This window comes from Rhamphochromis longiceps, linkage group LG1, assembly GCF_057381845.1.
Source record: "Rhamphochromis longiceps isolate RC_006_pf linkage group LG1, R_longiceps_female_GT1.1, whole genome shotgun sequence".
NCBI classification, from domain to species: domain Eukaryota; kingdom Metazoa; phylum Chordata; class Actinopteri; order Cichliformes; family Cichlidae; genus Rhamphochromis; species Rhamphochromis longiceps.
In genome coordinates, this window is record NC_140557.1 from 23905531 (window position 1) to 23928047 (window position 22517).

The 22517-nt window shown below is 41.0% G+C and overlaps 3 protein-coding genes across 3 annotated transcripts; 2 read left to right on the plus strand and 1 right to left on the minus strand.

Annotated features, from left to right (window-relative positions):
- Positions 1 to 1312: 1312 nt before the first annotated feature.
- Positions 1313 to 4754, minus strand: mcee (methylmalonyl CoA epimerase). The gene is made up of 3 exons (XM_085402738.1): positions 4670 to 4754; positions 2605 to 2945; positions 1313 to 1607 (listed from the first exon to the last, which is right to left on the minus strand). The coding sequence occupies exons 1-3, from the start codon at positions 4695 to 4697 to the stop codon at positions 1455 to 1457; spliced, it is 522 nt and encodes a 173-aa protein (XP_085258864.1). The 5' UTR covers positions 4698 to 4754; the 3' UTR covers positions 1313 to 1454.
- mphosph10 (M-phase phosphoprotein 10 (U3 small nucleolar ribonucleoprotein)) lies at positions 4721 to 12269 on the plus strand. Its single transcript, XM_085402736.1, has 11 exons — positions 4721 to 4876; positions 6626 to 7289; positions 7383 to 7555; positions 7639 to 7804; positions 8907 to 9048; positions 9170 to 9237; positions 9334 to 9471; positions 9570 to 9680; positions 9893 to 10000; positions 10080 to 10310; positions 11997 to 12269. Exons 1-11 carry the CDS (start codon positions 4791 to 4793, stop codon positions 12144 to 12146), a joined length of 2037 nt encoding a protein of 678 aa, XP_085258862.1. The 5' UTR covers positions 4721 to 4790; the 3' UTR covers positions 12147 to 12269.
- A 3812-nt stretch (positions 12270 to 16081) lies between these two features.
- ist1 (IST1 factor associated with ESCRT-III) lies at positions 16082 to 21101 on the plus strand. The gene is made up of 10 exons (XM_085402739.1): positions 16082 to 16208; positions 16771 to 16871; positions 16976 to 17156; positions 17234 to 17321; positions 17429 to 17512; positions 17616 to 17726; positions 17819 to 17998; positions 18836 to 18937; positions 19417 to 19462; positions 19979 to 21101. The coding sequence occupies exons 2-10, from the start codon at positions 16784 to 16786 to the stop codon at positions 20143 to 20145; spliced, it is 1047 nt and encodes a 348-aa protein (XP_085258865.1). The 5' UTR covers positions 16082 to 16208; positions 16771 to 16783; the 3' UTR covers positions 20146 to 21101.
- Positions 21102 to 22517: the final 1416 nt, after the last annotated feature.

Below are 22517 nucleotides of genomic sequence, written 5' to 3' on the forward strand. Positions count from 1 at the left end.
CCTTCTTGCTGTGCGGCAACAGTGCTAACCACCGTGCCACCGTGCTGCCTGGCTTGATTTGCATTTAAAAATATATTATCAACATATTTTATTCAGAACTAGTTCAAAATTTAAAGGGATTAAACAGTAATCAATGCATCAGAGTAGTCCAATTTAAACCATGTCAGTCAAAATGCAAAAGTGAATTCATGTTAGTGAGAAAATCAAACTTACTCCCACCTGAAGCTATCCTACTTTATATGCACCCATTGTGCAATTTATCAGGAAAACCTGTTCAGCTGCTTCCTACTGTAAATCTTACCAGCCAATCACGTGGCAGCAACTTATGTAGACATCGTCAAAATGACCTGAGGTTCAAACTGAGCGTCAGTGACTTTAAACATAATATGGTTGTTGGTGTTAGATGTGGTGGTCTGAGATTTTCAGGAGTTGATCTACTCAATTTTCTCTCAAGCTCTCTTTTCTTTAAAAGCATAATTGTCTTCATAGACGTTGATATTGATAGTCTGTGTTCTCTATTTATTTAGGTGCTAATTTTATCTTAGCGTTTTCCTCTTACATACTTTGTAAATGCACTTCTGTCTACTAGTGAAGTTAAGTAAAGTCTGGATATTTACATTACAACAAATCCTTTAACTATGAATGCTTTAAGAATTTTCTGTGGGTGAAAAAAGTCCTAATGCAAGAGTTCAAAGAAGAATGACCAGAGTGCTAAGGCTGCAATTCACAGGCTCACCAAAACTGGAAAAACATTGCCTTTCAATTTCTGCTTCAGTATTTAGATGGTAGGGTCAGTATTAGTTGTTCAGACTGCTGGTTTTGTAACAGTGATGGAGAGATTTTATTGGGACTCTTTTTACCAATTGAGCATCTTTTAAACACCAGTGTGCCATCGTCTGATGGCTGCTTACAGCAGGATATCTTACATGTCGCGAAGCTCAAATTATCGCAAATTGTTTTCTTGAACATGACAGTGAGCTGACTGTACTCAAATGGCCTCCAGAGTCACCATCCAGATCTCAGTCCAACAGAGCACCTTTTGGATGTGGTGGAATGAGAGATTGACGTTGTGGATGAGCTGACAAAAAATGCTATCATGTCAATATGGACCAAAATCTGTGACGAATGATTCCAGCACCTTGTTGAATTCATGCTCTGAACCCAAGAGGAAGTCCAACCCAGTGCTGTATCTAAGAAAGCCACCATTTACTGTATGTCACAAATTAGCAGATATGGGAAATATCAAATTTCTATCACAAACACTTTAGGGGAAGCTGTTAGAACAACACACCGCATACTAATACATCACATGTTAATGTACCACATAAAACTTTATTCCATACAAAGAAGAACTGTTTTTCCAAAAGCAGAAGTGCTATAAGGAACAATCCCCGCTATCACTCTGATCATCAAACTGCCTGGAAAACTCTCAGTCAACAGCAGGATGTGATGTTTCACGCTTCTTCAAGCTCCACCAGCACACCGTCACAGTCTTTAGGATGGAGAAACATGACCGGTTTGCCGTGAGCACCTATCCGCGGCTCCGCCGAAAGCATTCTGATGTTCTTGGTTTTTAGGTCGGCTATCACAGCGCTAATGTCGTCTACCTGCAGTCATAGGGGGAACAAAACATTATTGTTCAATTCACTTGTTATCATTAGGGTTAAAAATGATCACAACTGAGTGTCAACTCTCATAACACTGCAAACTAACGCACAGGCCCCCCGTGCTGAGTCACATAATTTGGGACAAGCTGTTACTGGATTTATAGGACCAACAACAACACTGACATTTGTTGTCTGACATGAACACATAACACTAACAACAAACTCTACTACACTCACACAGGCCCTAGATAATTATTCCTAAATACTTTTTAAGCTTCGATACACGTAGTAATTATGATTTCTGCAAAAGCTGAACTGCTTTTTTAAAAAAAAAGTTATTTTACTTTATGTAATTTAGTAAATTCATAATATTACATTAGGCCATTCTCATGGTCAGTGATGACAATTATTTTTCAGTTTTTAGTGTTTGAAGATGTTCATTTTTAGATTAATTTGTTAGTTTCCGTCTTTTAAATTATTACCTTATGATGGGTATTTGTAAATTCAGAGTAGATCTTAAAATAAAAACACAAGCAAAGATAATCGTGTGGTCATCCCAGGTCATATCATATGTATTTATATGTACCAAATAGCAATACTACTACACCGGTTCACAACACAACAAATGCAACACAACAGTTTCTTATAAATACCATGTCACAGTCTGAAGGAAAGCATGTTTTCTTTGGGCCATTCTGACTCACAATCCTCATAAAACACGAGAGAAAGATTTTGCTGCAGCACATCCTCAGAGCAAAAGGAAAATGAATATGAACCAGAAGGCAAGGATTGTCTCATAAAACACTAGTGCAACTAATGCTTTAAACCAGTACACTCATTCATTATATACACGTCACAGTAGACGTAGACAAGAGGAAGTACGAAAATGAACAAATTCTGAATTCAGTCTCGTGAATTTGGGGTCACGTGAACAGATAAATGAAGCGGAGCCATGCAAAAATGTAATAAAAGCTCTCCCCTGTCATCGCCGTCTCACCTCGATACAAATGTGATGCATTCCTCCTGACTTGTTTTTCAACAAGAAGCCCGAGATGGGGCTCTTCTCTCCGAGAGGATGGAGCAGCTCCAGCTTGGTGTTGCCGAGCTCCACGAACACAGTGTAGACACCATGATCGGGCAGGGGCACCTTCTCACTCACCGTGGCCCCCAGCACGTCCCGATACAGCGCCGTGGCCTTCTCCATGTCGGGGACAGCGATGGCGATGTGGTTAAGCCTGCCCAGCTTCCACAGAGACGCGGGAACACCCTGATGGAGGGGCACCGTTGTTGAATGTGCCCTCCGGAGCGCGACGCGAGAGCATCTGGAAACACCCGCCGCTAAATATGAAATTAAAATACAAAGAGATCAGCTGTGTTTGTTGTTTCTACTCGAGTAGCTTTGATGTATGCTGTATATTCTGGACCAAGTCCCGAGTTACATTAATGATATTTAAATCCTATGCTTCCTGCACTCCCAAATCTGTTCTCCTTTGTGTGACTGACTGTTGGTTTTAGATCATATACATAATAAATAGACCAATCTTTACCGTTTGGTGTTCTGTTTGATGCTTGCTGACTTAATGTAAACATGAATAACACTAATTTGTGAAAGAAAGACTTTTCAAATTAAAATGATTAGGCTTCCCTTCCTCCTACGACCAATCGACAGGGCAATTCCTTAAAGACGACTTTTTAAAGTAAAGTGCTCATACTGAGCATAAAATAATACCCTCATTTTGGCTTTTCTGCACCTTACCATTCATTCAACTCAATAAAGTGTTTCATACTTTCAAATGACTTTATTGAGTTATGTTGTAAAATAAACCTACCGTCTCCTTATGAAGACATAGTTTTTTACTGATGATACTTAGTTTTTTATTTTAAAGCTGAAGTATCAGGAGAACATATCAATAATCTTTGTTTTATTACTATAAGAGCAATCTTTTGTTTCCCAGGCCATAATCTTGTTTTTGCCTTCATTGGAGGTCATCTTTGAATTCTTCTCCTAGTCTCAGACAAGGCTTAATCCCTGTCTGGGAAACCTGCTGTTTATGTACTGAACATATACATATAATTAGGTTATTAGGTCAACCCTGTGTTTCAGAGAGTAAATAACAGTACCCATATAATTTTACACACATCTCCTTGCCATACAAAAATCTTGGAAAATGCTCCAGTGTGAAGTTACTTCATGGTATGGCTTTGGCTTAAGTTAGTAGTTAGGAAGTTAATAGGTACCTTGGCCAAGCATCTCTGTCTGTAAACGCAACAGCTTGAAGTGAATGATAAAACTTTGTAGGGGTGTAGCGTGGGGTCATGTTAACTTGGCTTACATCCACCAAGGTCAGCGTAATGATTTATTGGTCACAAATTCACAAAAAGCTTTGTAACTTAGAAACTATAATTCTTATGATTGTCCTGTGTATTGTAAACATGGAGAAAGCAGATTGTAAAGATTTCAAATGTGTCACCTTCAAGGTCAATTGATTGATCAATTGATAGCCTGATAGACTGAATTGATTGAGAGGTGATAACAACGCTATGTGGAGCTATTTTATTGGAAAACAAAAGTAAAAACTAGTTTGATCAAAGACTTTTTTCACCTGACATGTATTGCTAAACATTTTAGGAACCACTGAAATAAATGCTACACATGTACTATATCCACATAAAAAATGATACTCAAAATTATGCCAACTATATTCAAATGGGTTTCAAGGCGGCAAATAACAAAAGCCTTTTTGCTGCACTACAAACTTCCTAAAGTATATTTGAAAAGAACAAAGAAAATAACTGAATATAGAGAAAATACAATACTACTCCCTTAAAAGTAAATACTGTATACAGAGTGAGCTGCCTTGGCGGAGGTTTGCGCTTTTTGAGTGCTTCTGGTTCATGATGTAACGTAAACATTGTTTATGTTCGTCAACTTTGCGGGCTCGTTTGAGCTTCCGAAAAAAATTACAGCTCACTATAACGAAGCTTAGTATCATCGTTTATCGTTTGCAGAACAGTGAACTTAATAGCGAAAATTTCGAAGCTGAATAATTGTTGACACAGACCTGCAACCTTCAGCACGGCGGACGCCATGTTCGTTCCCCGGAACCAAGTGGCAGGTACAGAGCGGTTTCTCGGTGAGCCTGTTTACGTGCGACACAGACAGCCACACATGTGGGGACAATCATGGCTAGTGGAGATGTGCTCGGTGTTCTGGAAGAGTGTGTAAAGAAAATAAATGCCAACACAGCACAGCCAGAAAACTTCCTCGGGTAAGTGTTTGTTGTTTGCGTTGAGTAATTTTTTTTAAAATCTTTTGAAGAAGCTGTTAAATATTTTTATAAATTCGCTCCAGCTAGCTGAAGCTAACTGTAGCGTTAGCACAGCATTAACACATTTACCTGACAACACGTTTATACGTCGAGGTTTTGGTAAGATATAAATGATTAGGCGAGTTTCTCCTTTTTGCTTCATGTAGAAACATTTAGTCGCTTTATGTTCCTAAAATCAGCTGGCTCACGCATTTGGGGATTGCTACACCTTTAAACAGATCTTCATGGTATGAGCGTATCCAACTGCAGTAACATTTATGCTCATAAAATAAAAGTTAGGTCATTACTGTAAGCTGTCTGTAGAGCTACGTAAAAAAAAAAAAATAAAGAAAAGAAAACAAAGATGATGTGCTTGTAATAACTGACGTGTGTTAGACTACCAACTGCTGTGACACACCAGATGTTTATTCATTGCATATCATGTTTGTCAATCCTGATTTAGACTCAGAAAGTCCACACCTGTTAGAAAATGTAAAACTTCAAATGTCTTGAATGAAGTAAATATCTAGTACGGTATATGCATTTGTGCACACAAGTCTGTGTTACCGTATTTCAAATGGGGGTTAAGACCCCTCACCAAACGGGAGACAACTTGTATGAATAAAATGGTGGAGAAGCCCTACTGAATTTCCACAATCAGACAGGGAAGTTTTTCCCAACAGAACAGGACTGATTCCACAGGTTTGCCATAGACGGCACATCTCAAAGCCCAGTAGTCAAAAAAGGCCTGAGCTCTTGGTGCTGGAGCTGCTTAAGCAGTTTAACAAATAAGCACAATGCTGTTTTGGTGTGGGAGGCCTGGATCTCACACACACACACACACACACACACACACACACACACACACACACACACAGCACAGCTTTTTCTTGAGGAGCCCAAAAGTCGGCGTAATACAGGAAAATTGTTAATCAATCCCAAATTGTGGCATTTCATTGCTTTTTGGAGTGGCAACTGTAGTAATTTATGTCGACTGCTACTGCTGCAGTCATAAAAATATGATTTTCTGTATCAAATTTTCACTTCATTCTGAGCTACTGAAACAAGAGAAGAAAATTGCTGAAAAGTGGCAAAACGTGCACTTCTAGACTGTATGTGGTATAGTAGTGATCTTAGAGCCAGCCCAAAACCACAGGCCACATCATCCCATGGCAACTAAATCAATAATTTGAAGGATGAAACAGTCCCATGGGGCAAGTTGCTGCCCCAAGTGGAAGAGTTTAAGCATGAATGAGGGGAGGAGGAGACTGGCAGATGGATTGAAGCGGCATCAGCAGTGATGCGGATAGTCTGTCGGTTTGTTGTGGTGAAGAGAGAGCTGAGCCTAAAAATGAAGTTTGGATTACCGATCGATTTACATTCCTGCCCTCACTTATGGTCACGAGCTCTGGGCAGTGACCGAAAGAACGAGGTCACGGATGTGATTGCACCCATCTGGATAAGCTGCAAGAGGTGGTGAGGGAAGTCTTCTCTGATTAGACTGCTGCCCCTGCGACCTGAACCCAGATAAGCGGTAGAAGATGTATGGATGAAATGTAGTGGTTTTGTTTTTGTACCAACACATTAACAAATAAACCACAGACTTTCATCCAATTCAGTTATTTAATAAAAACAACAACAACAAATTTCCCCCCCAATATCGCATCATAAGACATACCCGACTAATTCTGTGTCTTTTCATCTTTGCAGCCTTCAAGATGAAGTGGCAACAGACTTTACCTCCATCACTAAGACTCTGTATGACCTCCACAAAGCTCAGGAACCTGGACATTATACAGGAAGCCCGCTAGCTCAGCTGGTTGTGGAAAATTTTGATGAAGAACAGATTTGGCAGGAGCTAGAGCTGCAGAACAAAGCCGTACTGAAACACTTTAAAAACACCATAGACGAAGCTTTAGCAGATGAGACGTTAACTGTGCTGGAGGAAGAGGAGCAGGAAGAGAGTGGTCAAGAAGAAGAAGGAGCATCAGCAGATAATGATGACGATGAAGAAGAAGAGGAGGAGGAACAAGAATTGGAACCACCGAGACGGACAAAGAAAATGGCTGTGGAGGAAGACGATAACACAGAGGATGACTCTGATTTGGATTTTGATGTGGATGCTCTGGAGAAAAAAGAGAAACAGAAGAAGGATACAGGAAGGAAGGCATCCAAAGCAAAAGTGGTGCCCTCTGAGGTTGATGATAAGTTCTTTAAACTGTCAGAGATGGAGGCATTTTTGGATGATATGGACAAGCGCGAGGGAAAGGAGGATGAAGATGACGTAGACTATTTTCAGGATCTGCCCTCAGATGAGGATGATGATCTTGACCTAGAGCAAATCATTTCCACCAAAAAGCAAAAGAAAAATACTGTATGTAACTTATCACACATTTTCCACTCATTTTTTTTGCCTCCCAGTAGTTCAAACTACAGCAAATATGTTGATTGTTCTTTATACCGACAGGTGAAGAGCTCCAGGAATCTCAAGTACAAGGACTTCTTTGACGCCGTGGACAGCGAACCCGCTAAAACAGACGACCCGTCAGATGGAGAGGATGACAGCGTGGATGAAAGCCAGGAGGAAGGTGAAGAAGTAATAGATGACGACTATGATGGCGAAGAGGAGGGTGATGATGAGTAAGTGCAATCAAAAATTATAAAACGTGCAGTTATGTGTGGGAGAAGTCAATTTCACCATGTTCGTGTCTGCACTTTGGCAGGGAAGAGGAGAGGGGTCAGTCTAGGTCGTCTCATAAGAAAGTGACCTTTAATCTCTCGGATGATGAAGACAGCGAGGGAGAGGATGTGGAGGACATTTTGGGAGGAAAAGCCAAAGGCTCAGCCAAGTCTGAAGCAAAATCATCGTTTGAGAAACGGCAAGAAAAGGTAAATGAAATGCAACTGAAACGAGGTTTTAGATGTCTCTGGTTTGATTAACATATCCAACACAGCAAGTTGGAGCAAGTTTTTTAATTTGATTCCAATTTATCCCTGTTTGACTTAAGAGGATGCAGCTGTAAGCCCTCCAGAATAATAAAAAGCAAAATAAAGTGTTAAATCACAAGAGGACTGAGGGTGTGCTCACACTAAGTGTGGTTGTCTTGTATCGTGCTTGCTCTTTCATGCACGTAAAACTCTTAAAAGTGCTCTTGTAGAGCACAGTTCATAATTCTAGGATGCATGTGTCCTCTCACATGTGTTATAGATGTATTTAAAAGGCCCCATTAAACTTGCATTCTTTTGAATGGCCCCCAGGTGGCATAGTTGTGGTTGCAGAAAGACTTAAAATCCTATTCAAGTCTACAAGTAAATGAACCTCTGTAAACACTTTGCTGATTAATTTTGGTCATTGTGTTTGTCAGAAAGGAGAATTATCCAGGTTATGCTCATTGGCTTGTGATTGACAGCTTATTAGGCGATTTACTTGTGGTTTCACAGTCAGATCCACCCCTCATCTCATCTGGTTTTAAAACACTGAGATGGCAAGGGTGAAAACTCTCATTTCGAGGTATCAGGAGTTCAGAAACCAGTGAATGATGATGTAGTAGTTGCATCCATCTGTATCAGGCCTGAGTTGAACTAAACAGTGGGGAGCAGCGATCACACTTGACGAATGAACTAGAATTTGGGGGTTTAGGCACGATACTGATTGCTTTGTGTGAGTACACTCTTTAAATCTGCCGGAGTGCTAATACCACTTTTTGTTTGTTTATTTGTTTTGAAATCATAAATTTCAGATTCTTGCACTATAGGTGATCCTATAGTGTAAATTTCCCAACGTATCACATTAGTGAACAGCGTCCTTCACTCTTGTTGGTAGTTGCTTCAGAGTGGAGATTAGTTTAACTCCTTACCTGCCTCCTTCGATTGAATGTCTCACCTGTACCTGAAGGAGCACAGATCATGGGTACCCAACATTGACCCAACAGGGCTGATTTTTAGTTCACTGTTGGTGACTGTGCAATCCTGCATTTGCTGTAACCTGCAGATGTCCCAGAAGATTGAAGAGCTAGAGAAAGCAGCTTTAGCAGAAAAATCCTGGCAGCTGTCCGGAGAAGTAACTGCACAGACCCGTCCTGAAAACAGCATGCTGGAGGAAGACGTGGCGTTTGAGCAGACGTCCAGGACGGGTTAGTGACCACCCAGCACCTCCCAAACTCCCACTCTGTTTGTGCATGCTTTAGTTTGAATAATTAATAGCAGCCTTATTATGTCAAATCATAGAGTAAAATTTCTCATTTGTTTTTTCAGCCCCTGCAATCACAGAAGAAACTACACTACAGCTGGAAGACATCATCAAACAGAGAATTAAAGACCAAGTTAGTAACAGTAACCAGTATTTTTTTATTATTATTATTCATTTTTTATATTATTATAATGAATAACCTAGTTACTTATACTTGTGTTTCTGGAAGGCTTTCGATGACGTGGTTCGCAAAGAGAAGCCTAAGGAGGAGGTGTTTGAGTACAAGAAGAGGCTCACGTTGGACCATGAGAAGAGCAAGCAGAGTTTAGCAGAAATCTATGAGCAAGAATATCTCAAGCAGAATCAGGTTTGACTTTTTTTCTTGTTTTCATTAGAACTTTGACACATATGAAGCATTTCCTCAAATATTCATTGTATTATTATTATCATCTTTTGTAATTTCAGCAAAAAACGGAGGAGGAGGAGAACCCAGCCCATGTAGAAATTCAGAAGCTTATGGACACACTCTTCCTAAAGTTAGATGCTCTTTCCAACTTCCACTTCACACCTAAGCCGGTGAGTTTTTCCTGCTAGCAGTGACTAAAACTAGATACTCTGCAGTTTCTCAGGTGCATGGTTCTTTAAAAACCTGTCCCAACGTGATTGTAGTCTTTAATTTAAGCTGTAATTATCGTTGGATAAACTGAATGTATATTTACACAGTGCTGTACTGTGAAAGGTAAAAGGTTTCTGATTCATTTTGTATTCATGTTTGCTTTTGTCCATAGCCCGTTCCTGAGGTCAAAGTGGTGTCTAATTTGCCATCCATTACAATGGAGGAGGTGGCTCCTGTCAGCACTAGTGATGCTACGCTACTCGCACCAGAAGAAATCAAGGTTAGTCTTCAATCCATGTACAGAAGTCCATTATTTTCATATGAGGATTTTGTCTAACAATCCTCTCCTCCAACCAAAGGAGAAGAACAAAGCGGGAGATTTGCTGGGAGCGACAGAGAAGACATCAACAGACAAGAAACGTGAGAGGCGCAACAAAAAGAAGGTTAAGCGATTGAAGATCAAAGAGAAGGAAAAGAAACAGAAACTTAAAGAGGCCAATAAAACAGAGGAGAACAAAAAGCCATCGAAGGCTCAAGTGACAGAAACCCTCAAGAAAGTCACAAAAGGAGGCAAAGCGACGATACTCAAGGTGAGTGCCTGATCTCGCTTCACTCTGCTGCTCTCGGTAGGAAGTCGTCATCAACCTGCTCAGAGTTCTGTCAGATCAACGTTATAAATGTTTGGAAGTGCTTTAAAGATGCACACAGGAGAAAGTAATCATTATTCATATGATACAACTAAGTCTAAATATCACTAAACACCAATGTGATGCTTTTTTTTTTTTTTTTTTTTTTTTTTTTTTTTTTTTTTAAACAAAGGAAATTAAAGGATTTTAAGTGTGCCTTCTAGTCAGAAAAATACGGTACTGAAAAAGTTATTGTGCTTAAGGTGCTTCGCTGACATCATCTGAGAGGTTCTACCCTTGACTACCTCAGATTGGTTTAGACCATGATTTGGGCTCAATGTTGTCTGCTGTTGGCCACACAGAGACTTTCAGAGATGTGGAGACTTTTTTTTTTTTAGTAACTCGAATGCCTGGTCGCACCGGTGCGACCTAGGATGTTTTTTTTAGTCACACCATTGAGAAATTAGGTCACATTTGCGACCAAATTGGTCACACTCTACAGCCCTGTTTCATGTTGTTTATAACCAGCCACGCAACCATCTGTGTGATGCAGCAGAAATCAAGACTCATCAGACGAGACAACATTTTTACAATGTTCTGTGGTTCAATTTTCTTGAGCCTCTGAAAACTGCAGCCTCAGTTTCATGTCCGTACCGGAGCAGCACCCAGTGTGATCTTCTGCTGCTTCAAAGTTCAACGAGTTGTGCGTTCAGAGATGCTCTTCTGCATACCTTAAGCCCCTTTTTCCATTAGTATCTACATGGATCGACTTGCCACTGTTCGCCACGACTTGATTGGGATCGACTGGTTTTCCAATACAATAGAGTACCACCTAATGTGTGTGGTCATTGTCATAGCAACATGGCCAAGCATCCCGTGATTAGTTTGAGACGTGAACCCTACAACAAAGGTGGATGTCGAGGCAAGAATATACCTGCTACTCGGTCTGTGGCTTTCCGTCAGACTCGGGAGGCACCGGCATTATTTGTAGCCATTTCCCTCCTAGCTGGGTTTAAAAAATGGCAGTTTTGATTTTCATGAATGAGATAATCTAATGACTCATGGAGTGACCCCCTGACAGGCCAATCGGTGGCATGTAGTCTGACGACGTCACACTTAAACTGTGGCGAACTGTTGCGAGTCGATCTGAGTAGCTACCAGTGGAAACGGGGCTTTAGTGGTAGCGAGCAGTTCTGTGAGTTACTGTTGCCTTCCTACCAGTTCGTTATCCTCTTACATCAACATGCCATTTTCACACATGGAACTACTGCTGACTGGATATTTTGATCTTATTCGGACCATTCTCTGTAATACTAGACATTGTTTGGGGAAAATCCCAGTAGATCAGCAGCTTCAGAATATTCTCAGAGTCAACGACTGTGTCACGTTCAAAGTCACCGGTGTTCCTCATTCTGATGCACAGTTTGAACTTCAGCAGGTTGTGCTCTATGGATTAACTCATGTTTTAACTATGTAGTGCCATCACAGACTGGGTAATCTATTTTTAGCAAACAATTAGTCAGCCTTTTCCACTTCTCAGACACACCACACCTTTTAAGGAAGGCTTTTGTTGTAAACATTACACAAATTCCTACTTTATGCTGCAGATGTTCCTGAGGTGACTTTACTAACCAAGTGTTCCTGTTTCAGGACGAGGGGAAGGACAAGGCTCTGCGGTCCTCTCAAGCGTTCTTCTCTCAGCTGCAGGACCAGGTCAAAAGTCAGATCAAAAGCGCAAAGGACCAGCCTTCGAAGAAGAAGAAAAACAAAGAGGTTTCTGTTAGCAAACTCAAGTTATAATAGCTGTGATGGTTTGTTAGGGATTAGCAATGATTTATTGTATATATTTTTATGAAAATGCAAAATAAATGTTATGTCTGAAATTCTTGTAACATTTTGATTAAAAATAATCAGGATTACAGATGTGCTGGTGCTCTGTTTGGTTTTTGCTCATTTCCCATATCCCTCTGTATGAATAGAGACTCCACCACATGGCTTTAGACGGTCCTCTGAATATTAAGCCATTTTCTAAGGGAGTCTTATCTCTTTACACTCTTATAAAATGTAAGCTAGTGATCCTCTGAATCATTCTGGGCAGACAACAACTGGGTATTGTACTCACTCTGTAGTGTGGGAACTATGCAAATAATATAAAATAGCCTCTAAACCTTGAATAAAGTAGGTACTTCTCTCACTAATGCATATTAATTGATATCTTTTTGTAAAGACTGTATTTATAGATCAAAGACATGTAATTTCACAGACTGGAAACGATCAATTTCACAGTGAAAAGCAGCTCTTCATTTTATTTTATTTCAAAAGTGGAATTCAAGTACAGGGAGTGCAGAATTATTAGGCAAGTTGTATTTTTGAGGAATAATTTTATTATTGAACAACAACCATGTTCTCAATGAACCCAAAAAACTCATTAATATCAAAGCTGAATGTTTTTGGAAGTAGTTTTTAGTTTGTTTTTAGTTTTAGCTATTTTAGGGGGATATCTGTGTGTGCAGGTGACTATTACTGTGCATAATTATTAGGCAACTTAACAAAAAACATATATACCCATTTCAATTATTTATTTTTACCAGTGAAACCAATATAACATCTCCACATTCACAAATATACATTTCTGACATTCAAAAACAAAACAAATCAGCGACCAATATAGCCACCTTTCTTTGCAAGGACACTCAAAAGCCTGCCATCCATGGATTCTGTCAGTGTTTTGATCTGTTCACCATCAACATTGCGTGCAGCAGCAACCACAGCCTCCCAGACACTGTTCAGAGAGGTGTACTGTTTTCCCTCCTTGTAAATCTCACATTTGATGATGGACCACAGGTTCTCAATGGGGCTCAGATCAGGTGAACAAGGTGGCCATGTCATTAGTTTCTCTTCTTTTATACCCTTTCTTGCCAGCCACGCTGTGGAGTACTTGGACGCGTGTGATGGAGCATTGTCCTGCATGAAAATCATGTTTTTCTTGAAGGATGCAGACTTCTTCCTGTACCACTGCTTGAAGAAGGTGTCTTCCAGAAACTGGCAGTAGGACTGGGAGTTGAGCTTGACTCCATCCTCAACCCGAAAAGGCCCCACAAGCTCATCTTTGATGATACCAGCCCAAACCAGTACTCCACCTCCACCTTGCTGGCGTCTGAGTCGGACTGGAGCTCTCTGCCCTTTACCAATCCAGCCACGGGCCCATCCATCTGGCCCATCAAGACTCACTCTCATTTCATCAGTCCATAAAACCTTAGAAAAATCAGTCTTGAGATATTTCTTGGCCCAGTCTTGACGTTTCAGCTTGTGTGTCTTGTTCAGTGGTGATCGTCTTTCAGCCTTTCTTACCTTGGCCATGTCTCTGAGTATTGCACAGCTTGTGCTTTTGGGCACTCCAGTGATGTTGCAGCTCTGAAATATGACCAAACTGGTGGCAAGTGGCATCTTGGCAGCTGCACGCTTGACTTTTCTCGGTTCATGGGCAGTTATTTGGCGCCTTGGTTTTTCCACACGCTTCTTGCGACCCTGTTAACTATTTTGAATGAAACACTTGATTGTTCGATGATCACGCTTCAGAATCTTTGCAATTTTGAGACTGCTGCATCCCTCTGCAAGATATCTCACTATTTTTGACTTTTCTGAGCCTGTCAAGTCCTCCTTTTGACCCGTTTTGCCAAAGGAAAGGACGTTACCTAATAATTATGCACACCTGATATAGGGTGTTGATGTCATTAGACCACACCCCTTCTCATTACAGAGATGCACATCACCTAATATGCTTAATTGGTAGTAGGCTTTCGAGTCTATACAGCTTGGGGTAAGACAACATGCATGAAGAGGATGATGTGGACAAAATACTCATCCATCCTCATCCGCTTTGTCCGGGGCCGGGTCGCGAGGGCAGCAGCCTAAGCAAAGAGGCCCAGACCTCCCTCTCCCCAGCCACCTCCTCCAGCTTATCCGGGGGAACACCAAGGCGTTCCCAGGCCAGCCGAGAGATATAATCTCTCCAGCGTGTCCTGGGTCTGCCCCGGGGCCTCCTCCCGGTGGGACATGCCTGGAACACCTCACCCAGGAGGCGCCCAGGGGGGCATCCTTGTCAGATGCCCGAACCACCTCAGCTGGCTCCTTTCGATGTGGAGCAGCAGCTGCTCTACTCTGAGCCCCTCCCGGATGGCCGAACTTCTCACCCTATCTCTAAGGGAGAGGCCAGCCACCCTTCGGAGGAAGCTCATTTCTGCCGCTTGTATCCGCGATCTCGTTCTTTCGGTCACTACCCACAGCTCGTGGCCATAGGTGAGGGTAGGGACGTAGATCGACCGGTAAATTGAGAGCTTCGCTTTTACACTCAGCTCCCTCTTCACCACGACGGACCGGTGCAGCGTCTGCATTACTGCAGCTGCAGCCCCAATCCGTCTGTCGATCTCCGGCTCCCTTCTCCCATCACTCGTGAACAAGACCCCGAGATACTTGAACTCCTCCACTTGGGGCAGGAACTCATCCCCGACCCGGAGTGGGCACTCCACCCTTTTCCGGCTGAGAACCATGGCCTCAGATTTGGAGGTGCTGATCCTCATTCCCGCTGCTTCACACTCGGCTGCGAACCGTTCCAGTGCGAGCTGGAGGCCTTCACCCGATGAAGCCAACAGAACCACATCATCTGCAAAAATCAGAGATGAGATTCTGAGGCCACCAAAGCGAAAGCCCTCCGCCACTTGGCTGCGCCTAGAAATCCTGTCCATAAAAATTATGAACAGAACCGGAGACAAAGGGCAGCCCTGGCGGAGCCCATCACCCACCGGGAACGAGTCCGACTTATTGCCGGCAATGCGAACCAAGCTCTTGCAACGGTTGTATAGGGATCGAATGGCCCGTAGCAATGGGCCAGACACCCCATATTCCCGCAACACCTCCCACAGGACACCCCGAGGGACACGGTCGAATGCCTTCTCCAAGTCCACAAAACACATGTAGACTGGTTGGGCAAACTCCCATGCACCCTCAAGTATCCTGGAGAGGATAAAGAGCTGGTCCAGTGTTCCGCGACCAGGACGAAAACCGCATTGTTCCTCCTGTATCCGAGGTTCGACTAACGGACGAACTCTCCTTTCCAGCACAAAATACTCATTTGCCTAATAATTCTGCACTCCCTGTATATTGATCATTTTAATTATTAACCAATCATGTCTGTAGATTAGTCTGTGTATTTTTAACATGTTTGTAGTTGTTTCGGCTTCCCAGTTATTTATTTCATTTAAATCTATGGTACAATGTTTACTTGGATACTTAATTTTGAGGTTTATTTCATTTAATTTATGCTGTGATAAACCACAGATTTGAAACAGACTGCTTCATCTTGATAATATATTCATACCCCCTAGTCCCCAAACCCACCTTTGTCCCCCCCTAATTTTATCAACTGGGTTATCCCACAATTAAATTATTTCAAGCAAAGGAAAAAAACAAACAAACATTGTAATTAGCCTCCACCTAACTTAACCTCTGTTAACTATTAACTTTTGGAGTTTTCTGTGTTAGGTAGCATTTAAACTGATTGGTTTACCCTGTACTGTGGACAGCTGCGGTATTTCTAAAATAGCATACAAACTGTTTTATTTATCTATAAGAAGAAGTATTAGGGCCATATTTAAAAAAAAAAAAAAAAAAAAAGGAAAAAGTAACGTCATCGGCTGACAACTGGGTCACACCTGCACCTGTGATTGACGCTCCTTTGATTCGGACAGCAACCCCGCCCCTGGGTTATTCCCCATGACGTCACTGGAGATAATCACGGAAGTGAAGTGAGCGACGAAACAAGACTCAAATAAGTTGGTGTGTGCGCTCGACTCGTATTTACAGGTAAGCTTCTGGCTTTTTTTTTAACCTGTTAAACTATTTCGAAACTATCTGAATTCTTAAAGTCTTTCAGTGTATTTGACTTGGTTTTGTTGACGTTAAACGACGGAGCTAGGTCGGTAGCTAGCACAAACGATAACAGAAGACTGCTAACAAAGCAAAGGCTGTAGCTAGCAGATTTGTTCACACAAGCACCGGCTCGGGTTTTTAAAAATGAATGATTGTAATGTTAATGGATAAAACGGTACTGGACACGATAAGACGGTATCGTTTAAAGTAGCATGGTTGGCCTTCTTGTTACCTGTTCTCGGCGTCAAGCTAAAGCTAATGTTTTGAGTCGTTGGTAGTTTAATACTTTGTGTTGGTAACTAACTTATGTTTATTCCTGACCTTGTTTACGTGTGTGTGTTTGTGTTGTGTTTCGCGTGAATGTGCGGAGTCATTGTGTTACGATGGGTTGGTCATGCTCACATGATTGAGTGACTCACTGGATCAGAGATGGTAAGTTAGATGGGCTCCATAGGTCGTCTTCACTTATTTCCCCTCTCCTCTCTCCTGTCCAAAGGCTGTCCGTCATCATGCTGGGAGGAGGTTTCAAATCAGAGAGGCTGAGAGTCAATCTCCGACTGGTCATCAACCGACTCAAACTCCTTGAGAAAAAGAAAAGTGAGTCACTGTGCTGCTCTCCAATAGCTGAAGTGGCTCTTTATTTGTAAAGTAGTTCTAATGTTTTTTTTTCCTTTTCCCATATTGCCAAATTTAATATAAAGCTGAGCTTGCTCAGAAGGCCAGGAAAGAGATTGCAGATTACCTGTCATCAGGTAAGGATGAGCGGGCACGGATCCGTGTGGAGCACATCATCAGAGAGGACTATCTGGTTGAAGCCATGGAGATCTTAGAGCTTTACTGTGACCTGCTGTTGACTCGCTTTGGCCTCATTCAGTCCATGAAGTGAGTACTGAGCATTGTAAATTCCTTACCTTCAGTGTCCGTCCTCGTTAACACGGTTGCTGTTTATCCATTATTAGAGAACTAGATCCAGGCTTACAGGAAGCAGTGTCCACTCTCATCTGGGCAGCTCCTCGTCTGCAGTCAGAGGTGTCTGAGCTAAAAATTGTAAGTTCTATCTAAAAATTTGTCTCCAGTGATAATAAACACTTGGTATTTACATCTATTCCTTTCAAGTCAGTATTGACAATCTTGTTTCTAAAATCTTCTTTCAGGTGTCTGAACAGCTGTGTGCAAAATATAGCAAGGAGTACGGCAAGCTATGCAGGACAAACCAGATTGGCACAGTCAACGACAGGGTAATTTTTTTTCCCCAGTGACTGTCCACAAGCTTGTATAGGAATGTATGAACCTTTTGTCTAGTGTGCTCTTAGCGACATCTAATCAAATATCTGATTTCAGCTGATGCACAAACTGAGTGTTGAGGCTCCTCCCAAGATCTTGGTCGAGCGCTACTTGATAGAGATCGCAAAGAACTACAATGTCCCCTATGAACCTGACGCCATGGTCCGGGTAAGCAGCAAAGAATCTGTTGTTACTCAATGTGAAAGTTGGAAATTTTGCCCTCTGTTTGTTTATTTACCATCCGCTACTTCTCCGGATAGCCCGAGGTGTGTACTGGGGAGGAGGCAGACCTGATTGATGTCGACAATGACAGGAAGTTTGGAGGAGGTGGTGGTGGAGGATTCACAGCTCCTCTAGCTCCTGGAATCCATATGCCTATGCCCATGCCTATGGCTATGCCAATGCCAACAGCTTTCAACTATCCACCTCCCAATGGAGCTGTAAGAGTTTCCTTTTAAAGACGATGATTTAGTTGAATAATATTGTGTTGCTTTTTACTTTCTGTTACAGATTTAACGTGAACATTTCACTGATATTAAAACAAAAACACTTTTTTTAACTTTGCCTTGTAATGACATGCAGATAATGTTATGCTCATTTTCAGGATATTGCTACATGTGTATCTGGATGGAATTTTGTTTTTGGTTCTCAGAACATCTAAAGAAATTAGCAAATTGTTACTACTGGCAGTGACCCCTCAGCTTTTCATCCATTTCTGAAAGGCATAGATGGCATGGAGCATTTACAGCACTTGTTCTAAAAAAAAGTATATTTTGTTACATTTTAACAGTATGAAAAGTCCTTCACAGCTGCTTCTGACTTTTGAAGCATGTTGTTTTGAGGACAATTTAATGGCAGTAAGATCACCAGGATGAAATAGATTCTAGTTTGTTGTATTTACTCTGTATGAGAACTATACACTATATTGATAAAAGTACTGGGCTACCTACACCTATTGGAATCAATCAAGACCCATATCATGAAGCTCCTGGCACGCAGTTTTTGGGCTGATGTTAATGCCAGATGTTAGAACTCTATAGTTATTGAGTCAGCAGTCTTAGTGACTCATTTAACAGCCTGACTTGTTAACCTGGTAACATTGTATTACAGTACCTGTTCAGTGACAGTGAATGACCCATTCATTCATAAATGTTCACAAAAGGGGTATGGCCCAATACTTTTGACCTTGTAGTGTAATATGTACTACCTTCCTCAAACTTGTTTGACTTTTTTCTTTTTTTTTCTTTTTTCTTTTTTTTTTTTTGGCTTACCCCCAGGAACCGTTTCATGCACCCGTTGGAACCTACAACAGCTTCCAGCCCCCCATGGGAGGAGGGCAGCCACCTCAGTTGCCCACTTCTCCCCCTACATACGAGTCTGTAAGTCTGTACGACTGAACCCTTCCCCTCCATCCATGCCCCCTTCATGTTTCCAAAGATGGGCAGGGAACCACTCAGGGAAGAACTGTTTATTCGGCTTGCTTACAGTTCTGCCTGTCCTCCATACTTTAACATTATTTCTCAGAGTAGGCCCAGATTCAGGTTCATCTGCACGGATGTAGGTAGCTTGAAATTGGCCAACTTTAACCTACTAACTATGACCTGATCAGCTTTTCTTAGCGGGACTGAAAGAAGCGATAACTGAGGCCCTTTACCAAAAATCATGTTTAGTGTTGCACACTAAAGGTGATGGTTTCCATTTTTCTTTTCTTTTTTGTTTTTTGGTTTGTTTTTGCATCTGCCTTTTATAAATGAAGTATTAATCAAAATCTTATTAATACTAACAAATATATGTATATATTTGTTTTTGTTTTTAAATATGGGGATGAGTTCATCACGAACACATTTGTTTGTTTCAGATTGACGACCTAACTGAAAAACCTTCTGTTCCTTCCCAGGGCGTAGGTGAGTTCTGTCAACAATCAGCAGCACTTAAATGATGAGAGGGGAATAGTTTGTTTTCTTATTGTCAGCGAATCAACTGAAATAACTATAACCCACATTGTGCCAGTTAGTCTTGAATAGCATTTAAATCTTTTAACTCTACCCACATGAAATAATTTTTTAAAACATTTCATATATATACGTAACTCTTTGACAAAATTATCTTGTAATTTATTGTGCAAATTGAGCATTATTAGCATGCCAGTGTGCTTGTTGGAAGCAGATTTGCTGCTTTGATGTGTATTTGCTGCAGAAGGATGGTGAGGCTCATACTAATGAAAGCAAAGGTTACAGAGTGCAGCTCACAGGTGGGGGAGGTCTGTGGAACAGACCTCGTTTGTTTATTTATTTTAATCTGTCTTGTTTGCAGTAGATTTTAACAAGGTGGGAAAATAAAGTAGGGTAGGACTTAAGTTATCCTTAAAATGCTCACCTGCCAAACATTTTCCTAAATAATTAATGCCTGTTACTCTCCAGGTCCCGCTCCTTCGGCTCAGATTTATGACAACAACGCTCTTCCAGAACTCCCATCTGTTCCTGACACACTCCCAACATCCTCCTTGGGCAGAAGCAACACCACCTCGGATGACATTGACTTTGATGATTTGACGCGGCGCTTTGAGGAGCTGAAGAAGAAGACCTAAATGCTTTAACCTGATATACATAAACAGGCCTGTGTCACCTACACAGCTCAGAACAGGAAATAGGAATTGTTCAAGGCTCTGAATCAGATTTGGGTAGCTCTCCTCCCTCTTTCTTGGTGAAGTAATTTTACACAAATATTAAACATACATGTAATCTATTACCTCATTTATATAGCTGTGACCAGCTAATGAGAGAGAGTACTTTTTAGCGCCACATGTTTTCATTTCTTCTATTTGGCACGTTGGATAAAATCTTAAACAATCATGCGGGTATTCACCCCTTCTCGCTCCTTATTTAAAATCGCACTGAAGTTTAACCTTTTCCATTTGTCTGTGTGGTAATTAATATGTTCACATTTAGATCTTAAGTGTTGATTTTTCTGAAGGTTTTGGGTTTGATTGATATTTATAGTACATGCCTTTATTCTACTTTGGACACACTGTCGCTGTGATCTTTGCCACTGTGTCGCTCAGTCCCGTCTCAGACCAGTTTGACAGGTATAGCGGGCTGCGCCACCTCTGTGGCGAACAAGCTTTTACGCATTAAAATCACCATTTAGTTTCCAAAGTGAGGCTCCAACAGTAGTGAGGTTTTTCTCAGCTGTACCGGGACACATAGAAGCCATATTTTCAGTGTGTTACGCAGTTTTTCTCACTGTGGGATTGTTAAATACTCATTATTACCGAGGTTCTCAAACTTCAAGGTGTATTTGTATCAGAAAAATAGTATGGTTTCAAACCTTTTCCGTTTGAGGGCGATGGGACACAGATGTAAAATGACAACATGTATGGAAATCTGTAATTTAATACACTTACAGCAATATAGGTAGACTTATGTACATGAATGATTTAACTGTATAGGAAAAGGAGTTTGGCAACCGGGAGTTGTTCAATATTTGACAAATCTGTTTTATATACACTATCTCCAAATAAAGTTTTCTTTTTGCCCTTTTGAATTTCAGTTTTACAAAATACCTGCACTTTTTTTATGACTGAACAAACAAATTTGCAATTAAAATCCTGGCAGGCAAAAGCAGCCAGCCAGCAAACTGATTTGATTAGATGTAAAGTTTGAGAGCAGAGGAAAAAGTTCGTGCCATTGTGATCTTGTGCATGGGTCTTGTACTGTATGTTCACCACTCCATTTGCCTTACCTTTCACCTCTCATCTGAGGCCTTGCCAGTCTGTTTTAGGATTAAGCACCTGTTATCCACCAAGACTGGACACATAATGCGTTTTTCAGTTTCTAATTGACTTTATTTGCGTTACACTCCACAGATTCTGAGTTTTAATTTGCTTGATAGATTAAAAAAAATCTGTACAGGCATTAGAGGTAGATGTTTCTAATTATTGTAATAAGTGTAGTGAGAGGTTTTTGTTATTGTTCCTGTAACCTGACTACACCGGGCTCTGCTTGCATGGCAAATAGACGGTGGCCTTGAATAATATGACTCAGCGCTTTGAAAAGCTTCCCCACTGGGTTATACGTGCAGTTAATTAATAGTTTTACATGAGCTGGGAAAAAACGGAGAGATAATTAACCCTACAGAACTGTGATCTGCTCACTGTCTTTTCTATGTTCGATTGTTCTTTCATGTTAAACTTTAAGACACAAAATAGTGTCTTGTTGCAAAAAATAGTTCCCCTCCCCCCAAACAATGTATACTACAATAACAATTTAATAAAAGACTATTTGGAACTGGAAAGCTTGTAAGGTCTGCACATAATTTTCCATCAGTTTTTCTTTTTAAAAACAACCTGTAATGCTCAATGGTAACCAGCAGAGGTCGCTAATATTAAGGGAAAGCTCTGAAAGGGAAATAATTTTTTCAATTATGTAAAACATACTGTGATTTAAGTTAATGTGAAACTAACCTCTTTACATAATGGATCCTTTCAGTTATCGCAACATAGTCTTGCATCAAGTCATAGTTGACTCATTTTCTGTTTGACACTTGTGATCAATACAGGTGTGAGTTAAGAGCGGCTCAATCATGTGAAAACTCATCCTGTTAAGTTTTAGTGATCATTTGGCTTTGGACAGTCTCCTCTTTGTTCTTTCTTTGAGTTTCTAAAAGTAGGATGAGAGGCAGAGCCTTCAGGTATCAGGCCTCACTCCAGCTCTCAGTTTGGATTTGGGAGAGAGATTAGGCTTAAAATTTTACTTTTTTCCTAAAGCTCATGTTTTCTCTTTCATAGTTTGTTTTATCTGTGTCTCCCTATCATCTCCTTTTTTCCTTTTCTCTTTTCCCTCCCTGAGCCTGGTTATCCTGGATGTTTCTTCCTGTTGAAAGGGAGTTCTTCCTCCCCACTGTTGCCTAGTCCTAATTATAGGCTTGTTGTTGGTTTTCTATCTAATATTGTAGGATCTT